The sequence below is a fragment of the Dunckerocampus dactyliophorus genome, chromosome 14 (assembly GCF_027744805.1).
Source record: "Dunckerocampus dactyliophorus isolate RoL2022-P2 chromosome 14, RoL_Ddac_1.1, whole genome shotgun sequence".
NCBI lineage: Eukaryota > Metazoa > Chordata > Actinopteri > Syngnathiformes > Syngnathidae > Dunckerocampus > Dunckerocampus dactyliophorus.
Genome location: NC_072832.1, coordinates 1,608,512 through 1,625,497, shown reverse-complemented (window position 1 = coordinate 1,625,497; position 16,986 = coordinate 1,608,512). Strand labels below are relative to the sequence as shown.

The window sequence follows — 16,986 nt, the reverse complement described above, 5'->3', positions numbered from 1 at the left end:
ACGACCACATGAGGTGCCCGCAAGCCTGCTTTTCATTCAGGTGTTCAGTTAATAATGAAAGAAGAGTAGAAAGAAATGCATTGTGAAATACAAAATGTGAGTTGTGGACACCAGCATTTTGTTCATGTTCTGGTAAAACGAGCATATTCGCTTTGTTTGGGTTTAAAATAAGCTCTGAAAAGAAATGTTACAAAAATGAGTAGCTCTTGGCCATTTTCATTTGGTAAAAGTAGCTCTCACAAGGACAAACGTTGGTGACCCCTGATCTACTGTAGAGTCACTCTCTACAGGACAAAAACTCAAACTTGTGGTCTTTGGAGAGGATGTGTCCGCTCCAACCGACCAAACTGTAACCCCTGGCAACCACAACAGTCGCCTTTACATGACGTCATCCATGCGCCCCACTCTACAGACGTAATCAACTTACGCCGACTCAAACTGTTACACGACGTCTTTATCATTATCATCCCTAAAGCTCGCCGTGCTTAAATCCAATGCTTCATTTCCTAGTATCGATTCAATTGATTGATTACCTTTTAAACGACGTTAGATCGATACTGTATATCTCGTCCTGAATGGAAACTTTGCTGGACACAGATCGATATAGTTGGATCATAGGAATATAAATCGATGCATCGATGTATGGATGAATCGTTTACACTCCTAATTGGGACACATGCTCAGACAGCTGGTTGTGCCGCTACGGCGGCCAGGAGAACCGTAATATAGAGCGTGAGGAGCAGCACCAGCAAGGTGCAGTGTATTCGGCACACGCTCCGAGCAGCCTGTGCGACACCACGGAGGTCTCTGGCTTTTCAAACGCCGCGGCGCTGTCTTTATTCATGCTTGAACGATGCTGGTGCCAGCAACTCATGCAGTGCTTTGGGGTGGGGGTACGTCACCACAAGGTACGTCATGACTTGTTACCAAAGTTAAGCTACAGTATTCTGTTGATGTTTTTTGTCCTGTGGTTAACTTCTTTTTACATTTGTGTAATTGAATTTGACACTATGCTATAAATTGTAGTGATGGCAACAGTTTGACTTGAACGAATCATTTATATTTATTTTATTACCTCTAGGAAAATGTGTTTATAAGGTTCTTACCTCTGTATTTAAAATGTATTTTTTTTAGTTGTATTTAAATTGCTCTCCGCCTTGGTTAACAATCAAAAATATTGAAGTATTATTTGTTTCCTCTTTGCAGCAAGTAATAAAGTCAACTTCAACAAATAGCAACAATAACTTAGTCTCCAGCCACAATCCCAGGGATGGTTTGTACCGTCCTTGCCAAAATAAATGAATTAATTTACATAACAATAACAACAAATCCACTCTGTACTGTTCTTTGACCTTCACTGACTGCACATTGACAACATCCCCTCCAGAGAATAGAACGCTTGCATGTTTATGAGTGTACTTCTGTGTCTCCTCCTTTGTGAGTCACCCCAGCCAATGTTTGAAATTATGAATCACGACATGTGCAAGCACACCCGGACATGTATGTATGTATGTTTGCATGCATGTGCAAGTAAAGTTTACCCTACAGACGTGAGAGACGGCAGTCCCAGCAATCACAAACACGCCATAATAATACGAGACGACAGCCTCTGAATTTGCGCACGAGCCAGTTGGAACTGCAACCAGGCGTGTTTTCATCCAGCCACAGGCGTGAGTCATCCATCGCTGCTCTGCAAATGCATTTGTTTTGGGGCACACAACAAGCGCCTTCCTCTTTTTCTGGAGGACTTTCAGGGAATTTACATTCCTGGGTTTTTAGCAAAACACCAGAATAAGCCCACCCATCAACCTTCTTACTGTTCAAGGTGAGCTGGAGCCTTTCCCAGCTTGACTTTCAGGAGAGAGGCGGAGAACACCCAGCACACCTGAACGTCAAACTCCACACTGAGATGCTTCAATGGCGGGTTTAACCAAATTGCCAGACAAAGCGCACCCAATTGTGCATAAACCTGGGAAGCTACCATTGAAAATACTCTCAAATTAAACTAACTATTGTGGGGGTCATGCACCTCTTCCAGTCACATATTTATCAAGCACTTTCATTGACTTTCAAGCTTTTCTAGCGTCTTGCAGCAATACAAGCAGTAAAGTGCATCTTCGCATGTTAAAAGACAGCATTATCCCACAAGCAAACATATTATCATGGCAGCTCTGTTATTCAGTCAGATTGCTATTAGTTGTGCACTTTAGAAGCTGGTAAACATTTTTAATTTAGACGTTTTAGGTTAATTTCAAGCACAAATTGACATCTTGTCACTGCTATACTTGTGTCACTGTCATTGTCATGAATTTCTAAAAAGAGAGTCAATACATGCTCTTAAGCAGTCAATTAAAAGGTTTAAAAACACTTATTGTGATGGTAAATGTGACTAAAGCAAGACAGAATTGTAATGTTTCTCACCAGTGTGACATCAACTTGAAGTAAAGAGAAAGGAAAGCCAGCTAGCGACTTGCTAGCTCGTCACCTAAACGTCTGACAGGAGTACATGTAACGTCACCACAGGTAAAGAATTTGATTGGTGTATTTTTTGTAAGCGGGAGCAGGTTGGTGCGTCTTCAATTTACTTCCCCTCAGAACAAACGGTCCGCAAAGTGTATGAAATCTCACGTAGTCGATTTACGTAAATACGTTTCATAAGAGTACTATTTAAATATAACAATGGGATAGGTGACCTTGAATTAGAGCATCTCAATCCACATTTTCACAAAACTATAGTCTTAAATTGATAACATTTAAACAGGAAGGAACAGAAATCACCAGTGTTGTTTTGATAGATTTCATAATTTCATTTCATAACAATTACTCAAAGAATGCTGCATTGGAATACATTTGAAGCAACTTTTGGATATATTACAGCAGCTGTTTTTAAAGTGTGGCACAGTGATAGAACATGCTTGAGACCTGCCCCTAGTCCCCAAAAAACTGATTTCCAGGAGCATACTTTTGTAGTTTTCTGCTGACCCCCGACACTGTTTACTCTCTCACCACAGGAATTAAAAATGCATTTATTTAGCCGTTAAACGTAACAGAAGATAGTTTGGAAAAAGATGTTTCTGAAGCTGCTGCGCCTGGTCCGCCCACACATTGCAAAGCCCTGTGCTACACTATTAGAGTACAGTACAGCGTATGAGAAGGAGTCCCATTCTGCTGAAGAATTTGCCCTCTCTTGTGATTTCACAAATTGCCGCTAAAAGATATTATTTTTGACCAAAAAAACACTGCTATGATAATACATAATAATAATAGTATATCATAATAATGCAATATTTCCTTTAATATGCCATCTTTTACTTTGTAAAGTTGCAGAATTGGTGTATTTTATCACAGTACTAATGTTATTAGTATCAACATTTTAGCTTTTTCTAGTTCCATTATGCCTTTTAGATTAAGAGTGTAGTATAAGTCCAAAAATCCACATGTTTTGATCTGACAAATCTTAAGTAACTTTGATCAAATGTAGAATTACCACAGCTTCTGCTCATTACCACAATTACCACAGCTGTTCAACACCAAGATCTCGTGACATTATTTTGGTATGCGACCAGACTTTTGTCCAAGTACAATCTGACCTCTCTGTCCTAATTACATGATAAAACTCAACGAAAGATACGAGACTTTATTTTGCTCTAATAACCATAGTCTAGAGGCTTTTGCCGTTCATATAAGCTGTTTCTGAATCTAAATGAGCAACTAAAAGTGAAGTTGTTATTTACTGTTGCTACAACTTGGATAAGAGACAAGGCACTGTACATCTGCTGTACATGTACTGTATGTGAACTGTACTATGGAAAAACGCACTGCTGTAGTCTTTCACCTTATTGTAGATGAAGTTGGACTTCAACATCTTATCTGTTTAATCATTCGCACCTTAACTGTCTAAAGGGCACACTTTATTAAAAAAAAAAGGCCCTCACTGCGGAATTCAATTAAGCATCTTCTTTCCAATTTATCATGTGTGATAACGTATTGGTGTCTGGGCAGCTGATCCGTGGGCTGCAGTTATAATGAGTAGGTCTTTTTCCTGGTCAGGTGGACAGTGTGAAATCTCCTTCAATTAAAAACTACACATTACACCCATACTTTTAATTTGACCCTTGGAACTAATCAGAAGCAAATTACATATTTTTGGGTGGGAGCGAATGAGTCATTTCAACTTGTGCTCTTTTTGCTGGTCTCACTCAACATGCTAATGGGATGTTTCGAGGATTTGAGCAGATTCATGGTCATTTGTGATGAATGAGACTAATCAGCTCCCGAAACGAAAACGACGCTGATTAAACAAGAAGCTATTCGACTAGCGTAATGCAATGTAATGTAACGCAACAGGCCTCACATGGACAGACTTGGGTCAAATTGCTTCAAAACAGAGATGGACTGGGGGAGGTTGTTTGTTTTTTTCACTCTCTGCTTTTTCCTGCTAGTCAATGGTTTAATGGTTAAAACTCTGTAGTAGCATTAGTGCTACTTACACTTCTCTATTGAGTTGTACATTTACATGTTGATACAATATCCTGCAGTCCTTACTTACACATCACATATATGCCAAATAAGCCTATTCAGAAGACATTGTTATGATCCTAAAGGCTTTCATTTGTGTTCCAGCATTCTGCTGTCATGTGACAAGAGAGGAAGGGAAAGTCTTGACCTGGTGACCAGTCAGCATCTCTGCTGATTGGCGGTGAGTGCAACATGATTCCTTATTTTACAAACTGTAAGCGGAGCTCACAGTCAACTCGGTCACCATAGCCACACACACACACACACACACACACACACACACACACACACCCCCACACACACACACATGTTCCTTGGTGATGCTGCATGGCAAAAAACACCCACCCACATCAGCTATCACAATGTTTTATGTCATAAAAACTCAGCATGCCCTCACCAGCTATTTACATACTGTACTGCTTATGCCAAAGGCTGCGCCACTGATGGTCTGGCTATGCAAGATGGAGGAGCCAGGATGAATTAAAAGTGACATTTACAGCAACACTAATGTAGTGTGTTGCACTGAGAGCTACTGTAGATGAGGTTTGAGTTCGAGTTTTAGGGCACTTTAAGCCTTTATGGCACAAGGGAGGATATTTGGTCACTTAAATCTGCACATATAGCACACATAGTACATTTGATCCCCAAAAAAACACAACTACACACATCCATAATAATCATCATCATCATCATCATTCTAACAATGAAAAGGATTTGAAGGCAATTTTAGCAACATTTTTGTCGATGAGTTTGGGTTTATATTATTATTCCGTATGTGTATGTCACTCAATTTGGCCTATTTTAGTCCAAAAATATTGAAAGACAAGTTGTATGTGGTATTGTGGTCACCAGGCATCAGTAACGCCATGAGACATGACTTAACCTCCTGACGACCAGTAGTTCAAATTTGTCCTCTGTAGAGGACATTTGTAAACCTAAATATCTCCCACCCAGTGCATCCAATCGCATTAACTCCTTTCGTGCTCTATAGAGGACATTCAGAGCTTTCCAAAGATACCAAATTTGTAGGGGTGGGGCTTTGTTACCTTGACTTACCCGTAGAAGAAAATGGCTTCCCTCAGTGCAAGCACTTTTTATGGGAAGAGGAAAAGTAAGTGTTGAATACTTTTTATCAAACACATTTTGTCTTGAAATGCTGTTGGCATTTTATTTATAAGACTCTTATGAACACGTTAAAGTGTTGTTTGAGTTATTTTAAGTGTATTTGAGCCTAGTATTAAAGTGTTTAAAAAATGTCCTCTGTAGTAGACATTTGAAGTTATTTCGTCCATTTTGCTCTTTTTTTCCCAAATGACAAGAAAGGGAGTCATTCTCAGAAGCACAGGGAATTTTACTGCGGATTGTTGATGGAAACTCAGACATTGAGTTATCTGATGAAGATGATCAAGATCCACTGTTTGAGGCAGAAGTAGAGGAAGATGATGTACACAAATCAGCGTGAAGTACTTGTGTCTGGAGCAACGTTAAATACCACACCTGAAGAACTGAAGAAATTCTTTGGGAATTCTATTTACATGGGCTGTCTAGGATATCCAAACATTCAAATGTATTGGGCCTCAAGTACTAGAGTAAAAATTGTGGCGGAATCCATGACCAGAAATCGGTTTTACAAATTGAGAAACTCCATTAAGCTCATCAACGACCTTGATGTTTCAGATGAAGAAAAAACAAGTGATCTCTTGTGGAGAATCAGGCCCCTCTTGAGCAAAGTAAGGCAAGGATGTCTGAGTCTGCCAAGAACAGGAAAATTGTGCATTGACGAGCAATTGGTTCCTTTTACTGGTCGATGCCCAGTGCGCCAGTATGTGCCGGGCAAACCAAACCCAACTGGACTGAAGGTATTTGTCTCGGCTGCACCAACTGGTCTAGTTTTGGATTTTGTGGTCTACCAAGGGAAGACAACTTTCACAGCTACAGGAGGAAAGGGCATCGGGGATGGGATGGTGGATGAAACACATGCATCAAGGTGTCGCCAATCTGGCTGCAACAGTAAAACATATGTTATGTCCTCCAAGTGCAAGATTTTCCTTTGTGTTTCCAAGAAAGGGAATTGCTTTTTGAAGTATCATACCAAATAAGCATAATAGAAGCAAAAGTGAAACAAAAGAAAAGAGATGATGGACAGTTATGTTTATGTTGAACACTTTATCAAGTTGACTTTTTGATATTTTTGTTGGACTAACTGTTTCACAATGACGTTCCGTTTCCCCTGTATTGGGTTCCGATGTCCACTGTAGAAGACACATCATAGCTTAAAAACAAAAATAAAAATTTCAAAAATTTCTTTTGCAGTATTCCAATTACTTCACATAGATTGGAGAATTTCAAAATAAATGTGATTGGACAACATTTTTTTTCCTGGTAGTCAGGAGGTTAAGATTACATTACCTTTCACACTACATGGAGACCCGCTACTGAGCCAGCAGAGCCGAGCCCACATGCCACGGCTGACACGGACATGACATGGCTGAGCTCGAGTGGAAAAAAAGGTTCTCTCTCATTCCGTGTGGAAGTGGTAAGTTTTTGGCTTCTTTGTCCTTCTTCCATTACGTCCCTGCAGAGATCCCGTAGCCTGCGCAATGCGATGAAAACACATGATAATAGGAGTGTAAAAGTGACCATTGGGGTGATGTATCACTTGATGGAGCCTACGTACCACAGTTTGAGAATGTGCTGTATGGATCATCAATAGATAGATTTTGATTGACACTTTTACAGAACGATCATACATCAGTGACTTGCAGTACAATCATACATGCTAACAATGAAAAACGTTAAGACCCAAAACTATCGGATTACTACTTAACGTGACGTCGTGCGTGACAGCAGCCAGCAGCCACGCAACCGTGCGTCTGCTGCTATTTTTTTCCATCCAAAACAGTCTATTTTTAAAACAGGGGGTTGCACCCTTCTGTGATGCACTGACAGGAAAGACATCATCAGAAGTAGCAGCACACACACAAGAAGCTTGAAGCATTTCTTCATTTCCAGGATGCCTTTCGCGTCAGTGCGTATTTGCGCATGAGTCCACCCAACTGCGGTTTTGTGCATTTTCATTTGTCGCGAAAACATGTATCGGATTCCAGCGTGTGCGTGTGTAGAGTCGCTATGACGGCCGGCAGCGGGGCTATGGGTGCATTTACGGAAAGAGTGGATATCTGAGGACACCATGCACGCCGTGGACGTAGCTGCTTCCGTGTTGCTCTCGGCCATCATTGCGGTGTCGCTGCTGTCCAACCTTGTGGTGCTGATCTGCTTCCTCTACAACCCGGAGATCCGCAAGCAAGTCCCCGCTCTTTTCATTCTCAACTTGACCTTCTGCAACCTGTTGCAAAGTGTCTCCAACATGCCGCTCACCCTGATGGAGCTCCTCACAGCCGGGCACCACAAGAGCCATGCGGGAGGGGGAGGTTTCTGTCAAATCGTAGGCTTCCTGGACACTTTCCTCACCACCAACTCCATGCTGACAATGGCGGCGCTCAGCATCGACCGGTGGGTGGCGGTGGTCTTCCCGCTGAGTTACCACTCCAGGATACGGCACCGGGACGCGGTGATGGCGCTGGGATACACTTGGGCGCACTCGCTGTGCTTCTCCACCGCCGCCTCCTGCCGCTCATGGGTGGGCTACCACCAGCTTTACGCGTCATGCACCCTCCGGGGCGTCAGGGCCAAGGCAGGCGGGTTGCACTTTGTCATCTTCACCGTGGCTCTGCATACCTTCACCTTCCTCCTCGCCCTGGTGGCTATGTGTGTGACCTACCTGAAGGTGCTGAAAGTGGCCAGGTTCCACTGCAAGCGCATCGACGTGATCACCATGCAGACCTTGCTGCTGCTCGTGGACATTCACCCCAGGTAAAGAGCACCTAAAGTAGTAGTTTTGTTGATGAAATGATGAGATGTACGGGAATTGTTACATCAGAGATAGTACATTCAAAAGTTTGGAGACACTTTCTCATGCTATTCAATGACAAGGTGTCTTCAAACTTTTGACGGGTGCTGTGCTTAGAAAAGTGCAGTATTATCACTTCCTGTCTGATGATGACAGAGACAACAAAGACAACAGAAACCATTCACCAAGTAGGTTACCAGCGTTTTTGCTGAGTCCTCTTGCCATCACAGTTTAGGTTGGACTTGTAGTCACAGGTCATTTGGTTTGTCGAATAATATTTCAGCAACGGATATTTAAATTTGAATTAGGAATTTCATGCATTTCAGCAATTATTATAATAATATTATTATTTTTTAAAATAATTTCTTTAATCAACAAAGGACATAGAAAAGAAAGAAGCCCAACTCCACCCCAGTCCAACCCCACAACACCCAAAGAGACAAAAAATCCACGCAAAACAATGGAAAACAATGATTTGACGCATATGCTTGTAATGTAGCTGTTATTCAACATAGCAGAACCACACTGGTTCTTTTTCCAGGTGACATCCCTTGTTGCTAGGAAGATTCGTGGGGCTCTATGGTAACTTCTTTATGCATAGGCCAATGAAAATGCCCACTATCAGCAATGTGAATGTCAAAGGACAGCATAGGCCCACACACACACACACACACACACACACACACACACACACACAGGGAATTACTCCAAAAGACACACATGGACTCCTAAATCAATCCTCTGTATTGAATATAAAGTCCAAGTTGGAAAAAAGTTAGAGCAATTGCTCACGTTATCCCTGTTGACCGTCCAGATTTGTCACCCGGCCATTAAACCCTACATTTCCCAGCATTCCTTGCTTCATGACATGACTTCTGATGACTCCATGACGCATGTTGTTCTTGGCAGTGTGCGCCAGAAATGCTTGGATGAACAGAAGCGAAGGAGGCAGAGGGCCACCAACAAGATCAGCACATTCATCGGCACGTTTGTGGTGTGCTTCACCCCTTATGTCATTACCAGGTGAGCAGGCATCGTCACAGTAGGGAGTTATTTATTCCAATAGATGGATGGATGGTTATGATTTACAGTTTACAGTGAGTGCTTAATGTTACAATTCACAGTTCCACATGTCCGAAAAGGAGTAGGAAGAAGCAGTGCTTATTTAATCCTACTCCCTCATCCTTAATACATTACTAATCCATCCATCCATCCATTTTCTATACCGCTTCATCCTCATTAGGGTCGCGGGGGCATGCTGGAGCCTATCCCAGCTGACTTCGGGCAACAGGCGGGGTACACCCTGGACTGGTCGCCAGCATTACTAATATCATTACTTAAAAAAGAAGTGCTTTCTTTTTCCCCTGTTGTGCTTCCTCCTGCTTCCTACTATGAGTGTCGTTGGATGTACAGGTAGATACATGGGTTCCCAATTCTAGAGCCTCTTGTTGAGCAGGCCCTTGCAATGTTGATATCAAAATGTTGTGGCATTTCATCCTAACTGCATGGCTCTTTCTTTGTGGATTGTATCCTCCATTTTCCTTGTTGTCATGGCAACATGTTCTCTAATATGCATCCAGATCGTTGACGTCTTTGATAACAAGGTTTCCTGCTTCTACTGGTCCTCCGTTTAGCTTGATGTAGATTTTGCCGTCGGTGCTCCAAGTGCTTTGTGTCCTTCCCTGCTTCCTCAAGTCTCGTGCTTTCTTGGCGATGTCAGCAGTGGACACGGGGGGGGGGGGGGGGGGGGGGGGGGGGGTTGGTTACTTGACCTTTGAATTAAGACACCAAAGGTTGGAAATGGAGTAATGATGAGTTGTCATAATCTAGTAAGGCTAGTAAGGCTGATACCAACAGCCCCCCCTGTTGGTATCAGCCGAGTAGCGCACTCCATCAATCGAGAGAATTCAATCGGGGGGGGGGGGGGGGTTGGTTACTTGACCTTTGAATTAAGACACCAAAGGTTGGAAATGGAGTAATGATGAGTTGTCATAATCTAGTAAGGCTAGTAAGGCTGATACCAACAGCCCCCCCTGTTGGTATCAGCCGAGTAGCGCACTCCATCAATCGAGAGAATTCTTCTCGATTGCTTAATTGATTATTATCCATCCCGTCTCACGACCATTAGCATGACTTATTTGCCTTGGTTTGAAAAAAGGAGGATTTCTTTCTTATTCTGTCGTCTGAATACCGATGGTGACAATCAGACATCACTCTTCTCGCTCATCGATTTTGTTGCCACTCTTAATCCTGACCCCCGAGCCTCCGCAAGTGTCGAGATGAGAGTCGTAGGCAGTGCAGAGAAAGCAAATGAGTGTTCTACGCTATCAGCGGCTCTCATTAGTATTTCACCCCATGCATTAGCGCCGGCGACCTGTGACAAGCTGCTAGATCCGTGGGATGGAAATAGGCACACGGTGGCATGGAGGAGGAGCCCTGTAATTAAGAGGACAGATTAGCCACAAAACTATGTTTTTTATTGTTACTTTCACTTGAACACAATCGGACATATTGGGACACCAGTGGGGTTGACATTTGCAGACACTGAGATGACATTTCCGTGAAATCGCCGCCACAGGGGAGGCTCATTTGCGTCTTCCACTCCAGTTAAATCGATCTTACAACTGACTGCTTTTTTCCCCACCACCTCGTCACGTTTGACTTTTCCATCTCTGTTTTTTATGCTCTATTTGAGGTAGAATTGTAGAGCTCTTCTCCCCGGAGCCCATCAACCCTCACTGGGGGGTGCTGTCCAAATGTTTGGTCTACGGCAAAGCAGCGAGCGACCCCTTTGTCTACTCGCTGCTGCGACACCAGTACAGGAAAACCTGCAGCCTCCTGGCTCACAAAGTCCTCCGCAGGAGTCAGCGGGACTCATTCTCCCCCGGACTGGAGGGGAATGCCAAGAGAAATGACATCCAAGAGGCCACCAGCGCTACAGAGAGCGTCCAAGCATGCGGCAGCAAGCCATCACTTGTCCAGTGAGGCAGAGACGATGATTGTATTTGTACCTACTGAGAGTGTCTTGGTGTTTGATCTTTGAGGTCCAACGAGTGGCATATAAGTGATTATGTCCCTGTTCCACTGCATGCTGCCTACTTGGATCAGCACGGTTCTTTTTGCTATATTGACCATTTTCCACGGGCACCACCACATTCTATTTCTCATAGCTGGTTAGTCAGGAGTCCAAGAGACGACACCATGACGTCCTCTAAACCGCTGCTGGTCTCTCATCGGTTGAACGGATGAGCCGTGCTTTTGTAACATTTGAAATATGTCTCAAAATGAGAAACGCATGACTAAACTTCGCAGTCACCGCTTTCCAGCAGCGCCCTGGTTTCCTGCTGCCCTCAGTCTCGTGCTGCCCTCAGTCTCCTGTCGGATAAAAATGCTCACCCTGTTGTGGCAAACTGAACTCTGGCACAGAGGATGCAATGCAGAGCAACAACATATCGTCAGATTCGTGTTCCTGGTCATTTAACAGTCTTGTTGCTAGGCAGAGTTCATCAGGCTCAAGCATAACAGCCCCATTGGCCAATAAAAAAGAGCCAGTCACTCCCAGTATGGTAGACATTATATATACTTGTCGTAGACATAATAAGAGAAAATAAGCCATCTTAGACATAAAGAAGATAAGATATTCTTACACGTTAGCATGGACTGCGTACTTGGTTGCTGTTGTCTCGTCAATGTAAACGACACCGAGAGACCAGTGTAGAATACTACTCTGCCTATGATAAGGACATGCTCATGATGCACTTCAATTGCTTTATTAACAAGCAGACAACGCATGCAGTCAACCTTAACACAGGAGCTGCTGTCGGCCACTCTCTACACTGCTAACCTGCTGCTAGCGCTCAGCTAACAGGCAACTCTAGCCAGCTGATGTCACTTCCCAGGCCCTGCTTCTCAAAGGCACACAAAACAAGTCACAGACACTGTATTAAATTTGCTGTTTTTTTACTAATATTAGACCGTATTCAGCCATAAAACAGCAATAATTTATTCATTCATTAATTTTGGGAAAAAACACTATAGAGTGAGGGCGCAATCTTCGAACTGCGGTGTAGCGAGGGATGACTGTATCTCCAAATTTTCTGAGTTAATGTATCCGAACTATGAAGAAAAATGATCCAAACAAATTGGAATCCATGCTTTTCCTGAACGTTCCATGTATGGCGTCACTCACGGCCACAAAGAAAGCTCGAGCATTGCTGTCGCTAGTCAAACGGGACTCATGGGACCACACTAAAACATCCCAACTGGATGCGATGATTAAAATTGAAGCATAACCTCAATGAAAATCCCCCCTGGCCGGATTAGACGTGCTGTATGTGTTCATGTGTTCAGGGGATAATGTAAAACGTGATGGCGATTAGGGACAGTATAGCGGTGAATGACATAGGTTTGTATGATTATGATTCTGATTATTATGATGGAGCTCTCTGGCATATGAGTTCCAAGTGCCTTTCAGACAATGACTTGGGATCAAACACATAACGTTTGTATTGTTTACGTGTTGTTTTCGCAGCTCGATGTAAGGTTGGTGAAACAGGTACGTGAGGATTCAGCGATGTGCTGTTGACGTTCTACCTCATGCCACATTTAGTGACATCAGGTTTGTAAAAAAAGAAAAAAAAGACTCGGTATCGGTAGCGCTGATGATGAATTCAGGATGTCGTATTTGAATGAGCAGTGTGACAATGAAGCGTTGAAGTTGCATTAATGTACTTATTTTTATCAAACTGTATGAAAACTGTTTCAATAAAGGCTGTGCAATGTGACGTTCTAGATGGTAAACATCTTAGTTCACGCTGCCAAATGTGTGCATTTAATTTAATTTAATTGAAGAAATAACTTAGAGGCTGAGGTATAAGAGTTGTGCAATATGATCATCCATCCATCTTCTACCACTTACCCGAAGTCCCTGAACACCCCCACTGGGAGGCGTACTGACCAGATGCCCAGATTTACCTCCACCTCTACCTCCACCTCCACCTCTACCTCCACCTCGACCTCCACCTCTACCTTCACCTCTACCTCCACCTCTACCTCCACCTCCACCTCTACCTCCACCTCTACCTCCACCTCTACCTCCACCTCCACCTCTACCTCTACCTCCACCTCTACCTCCACCTCTACCTTCACCTCTACCTTCACCTCTACCTCCACCTCTACCTTCACCTCCACCTCCACCTCTACCTCTCCCTCCACCTCTACCTTCACCTCCACCTCTACCTTCACCTCCACCTCTACCTCCACCTCCACCTCTACCTCTCCCTCCACCTCTACCTTCACCTCCACCTCTACCTTCACCTCCACCTCTACCTCTACCTCCACCTCTACCTCCACCTCTACCTCCACCTCTACCTCCACCTCTACCTTCACCTCTACCTCCACCTCTACCTTCACCTCCACCTCTACCTCCACCTCTACCTTCACCTCTACCTCCACCTCCACCTCTACCTCTACCTCCACCTCTACCTCCACCTCTACTTCCACTTCTGCCTCCACCTCTACCTTCACCTCTACCTCCACCTCTACCTTCACCTCTACCTCCACCTCTACCTCCACCTCTACCTCCACTTCTGCCTCCACCTCTACCTTCACCTCTACCTCCACCTCTACCTCCACCTCTACCTCCACTTCTGCCTCCACCTCTACCTTCACCTCTACCTCCACCTCTACCTCCACCTCTACCTCTACCTCCACCTCTACCTCCACCTCTACCTTCACCTCTACCTCCACCTCTACCTTCACCTCCACCTCTACCTCCACCTCTACCTCCACCTCTACCTTCACCTCTACCTCCACCTCCACCTCTACCTCCACCTCTACCTCTACCTCCACCTCTACCTTCACCTCTACCTCCACCTCTACCTTCACCTCCACCTCTACCTTCACCTGCACCTCCACCTCTACCTTCACCTCTTCCTCCACCTCTACCTTCACCTCCACCTCTACCTCCACCTCTACCTCTTCCTCCACCTCTACCTCCACATCTACCTCCACCTCTACCTCCGCCTCTACCTCCACCTCTACCTTCACCTCTACCTCCACCTCTTCCTCCACCTCTACCTTCACCTCCACCTCTACCTCTACCTTCACCTCTACCTCCACCTCTACCTTCACCTCCACCTCTACCTCCACCTCTACCTTCACCTCTACCTCCACCTCTACCTTCACCTCCACCTCTACCTCCACCTCTACCTCCACCTCTACCTTCACCTCTACCTCCACCTCTACCTTCACCTCCACCTCTACCTTCACCTCTACCTCCACCTCTACCTTCACCTCTACCTCTACCTTCACCTCCACCTCCACCTCTACCTTCACCTCCACCTCTACCTCCACCTCTACCTTCACCTCTACCTTCACCTCCACCTCTACCTTCACCTCTACCTCCACCTCTACCTCCACCTCTACCTTCACCTCTACCTCCACCTCCACCTCTACCTCTACCTTCACCTCTACCTCCACCTCTACCTCCACCTCTACCTTCACCTCTACCTCCACCTCTACCTCTACCTTCACCTCCACCACTACCTCCACCTCTACCTCCACCTCTACCTTCACCTCTACCTCCACCTCTACCTCCACCTCTACCTTCACCTCCACCTCTACCTCCACCTCTACCTCCACCTCTACCTCTACCTTCACCTCTACCTTCACCTCCACCTCTACCTCCACCTCTACCTTTACCTCTACCTCTACCTTCACCTCTACCTCCACCTCCACCTCTACCGCCACCTCTACCTCCACCTCTACCTTCACCTCCACCTCTACCTTCACCTCTACCTCCACCTCTACCTTCACCTCTACCTCTACCTTCACCTCCACCTCCACCTCTACCTTCACCTCCACCTCCACCTCTACCTTCACCTCTACCTCCACCTCTACCTTCACCTCTACCTCCACCTCTACCTTCACCTCTACCTCCACCTCTACCTCTACCTTCACCTCTACCTTCACCTCTACCTTCACCTCCACCTCTACCTCCACCTCTACCTCTACCTCCACCTCCACCTCTACCTTCACCTCTACTTCCACCTCTACCTTCACCTCCACCTCTACCTTCACCTCCACCTCTACCTCCACATCTACCTCCACCTCTACCTCCGCCTCTACCTCCACCTCTACCTCCACCTCTTCCTCCACCTCTACCTTCACCTCCACCTCTACCTCTACCTTCACCTCTACCTCCACCTCTACCTTCACCTCCACCTCTACCTCCACCTCTACCTTCACCTCTACCTCTACCTTCACCTCTACCTCCACCTCTACCTTCACCTCCACCTCTACCTTCACCTCCACCTCTACCTCCACCTCTACCTCTACCTTCACCTTCACCTCTACCTCCACCTCTACCTTTACTTCCACATCTACCTCCACCTCTACCTCCGCCTCTACCTCTACCTCCAACTCCACCTCTACCTCTTCCTCCACCTCTACCTCCACATCTACGTCCGCCTCTACCTTCACCTCTACCTCTACCTCTACTTCTACCTCCACCTCTACCTCCACCTCTACCTCTTCCTCCACCTCTACCGCCACCTCTACTTCTACCGCTGCTGCTGCTGATGTGGCAGAAGGACAAAGACTTTTAATAAAGCCAGTGTTGAGATAACAAGCTTTCTTGATTGTGGAGCTGCTAAAAGGAGTTCGAGGAGGAAAGAAAAGCCTCACATTTGAGGAAGATGCTAGCACTTCAACATCCCAAATGAAGCTCTAGCACGAGCCACGCTTATTTTCTGCTCCTCCCGTGGACGTCATCGTGTGCAAGGTGGGCACTTCCTGTCCCCCGTGGAAGGATGTGTGAGATGCGGAAAAGAAAACAATGCAACGGATGTGTCACGTATACGTGCCGTGTCTTTTTACCAAGTAGACGTGAACGCTGGCACTTCTTGATAAATTGTGGGAATGTCGGAGCCAAATGTCACAGCGCTCCCAACGGGCCTCCGGGCAGACAGCCACTGCAGCTCACAATAACAAGAATTCAAGAAAAGATCCTCTATTTCTGGACAGGAATGCTTGTTTTTGCTCTCGGCTGTTAGGCTCACAGGGTTTTATGAGCTGCCTACGAAAAGCTTTTCAACATAAAGTGTATTTTTTTAGAGGCCAAGCTAAGGTTTGAGTAATTTGCCAAATTTTCATTCCTGAATATTTTTATATCTTCTCCAACCAATGTCAACTTGATTTTGTTTTGTTAATTTTTATAATATTTTATTACCAATAATTTGAGTTTATTTTGGTAAAATTACAGCTTTTTTCCATTTCTGCTGGGTTTTTTTTTTTATATTTTCCAAATGTTTAAACTTTCTTCTTAAATAATCTTTGTAATTGTAATATTATGGCTTTATTCCCAAAATATTTGAACTTCTTCTCCAACCTAATTTTCCAAAAGGTTTGACTTTATTTTGTTTTGTTTGTTTCTTCTAATATTCAATGTTTACTGTCATAAAATTGTGACTTCTTTTCTTGTTAAATGTGACTTAATATTATGACTTTATTCTCGGAAAATTACCGCTGTTTTTTCCATTTCTGTTGTTTTTTTAATT

General features: G+C 44.5%; 1 protein-coding gene across 1 annotated transcript; it reads left to right on the top strand.

The window, feature by feature from the left end:
• The first annotated feature begins 7,169 nt into the window (after positions 1-7,169).
• LOC129194452 (G-protein coupled receptor 26-like) lies at positions 7,170-13,462 on the top strand. Its single transcript, XM_054799729.1, has 3 exons — positions 7,170-8,391; positions 9,338-9,451; positions 11,128-13,462. Exons 1-3 carry the CDS (start codon positions 7,709-7,711, stop codon positions 11,411-11,413), a joined length of 1,083 nt encoding a protein of 360 aa, XP_054655704.1. The 5' UTR covers positions 7,170-7,708; the 3' UTR covers positions 11,414-13,462.
• Positions 13,463-16,986: the final 3,524 nt, after the last annotated feature.

What these genes read in the sequence shown, in the direction of transcription:
- LOC129194452 (XM_054799729.1), top strand. Translation starts at nt 7,709, where the DNA reads ATGCACGCCGTGGACGTAGCTGCTTCCGTGTTGCTCTCGGCCATCATT. An exon ending in CTCGTGGACATTCACCCCAG is followed by an intron (nt 8,392 to 9,337) that starts GTAAAGAGCACC and finishes TGTTCTTGGCAG; the next exon opens with TGTGCGCCAGAAATGCTTGG. An exon ending in ACCCCTTATGTCATTACCAG is followed by an intron (nt 9,452 to 11,127) that starts GTGAGCAGGCAT and finishes TATTTGAGGTAG; the next exon opens with AATTGTAGAGCTCTTCTCCC.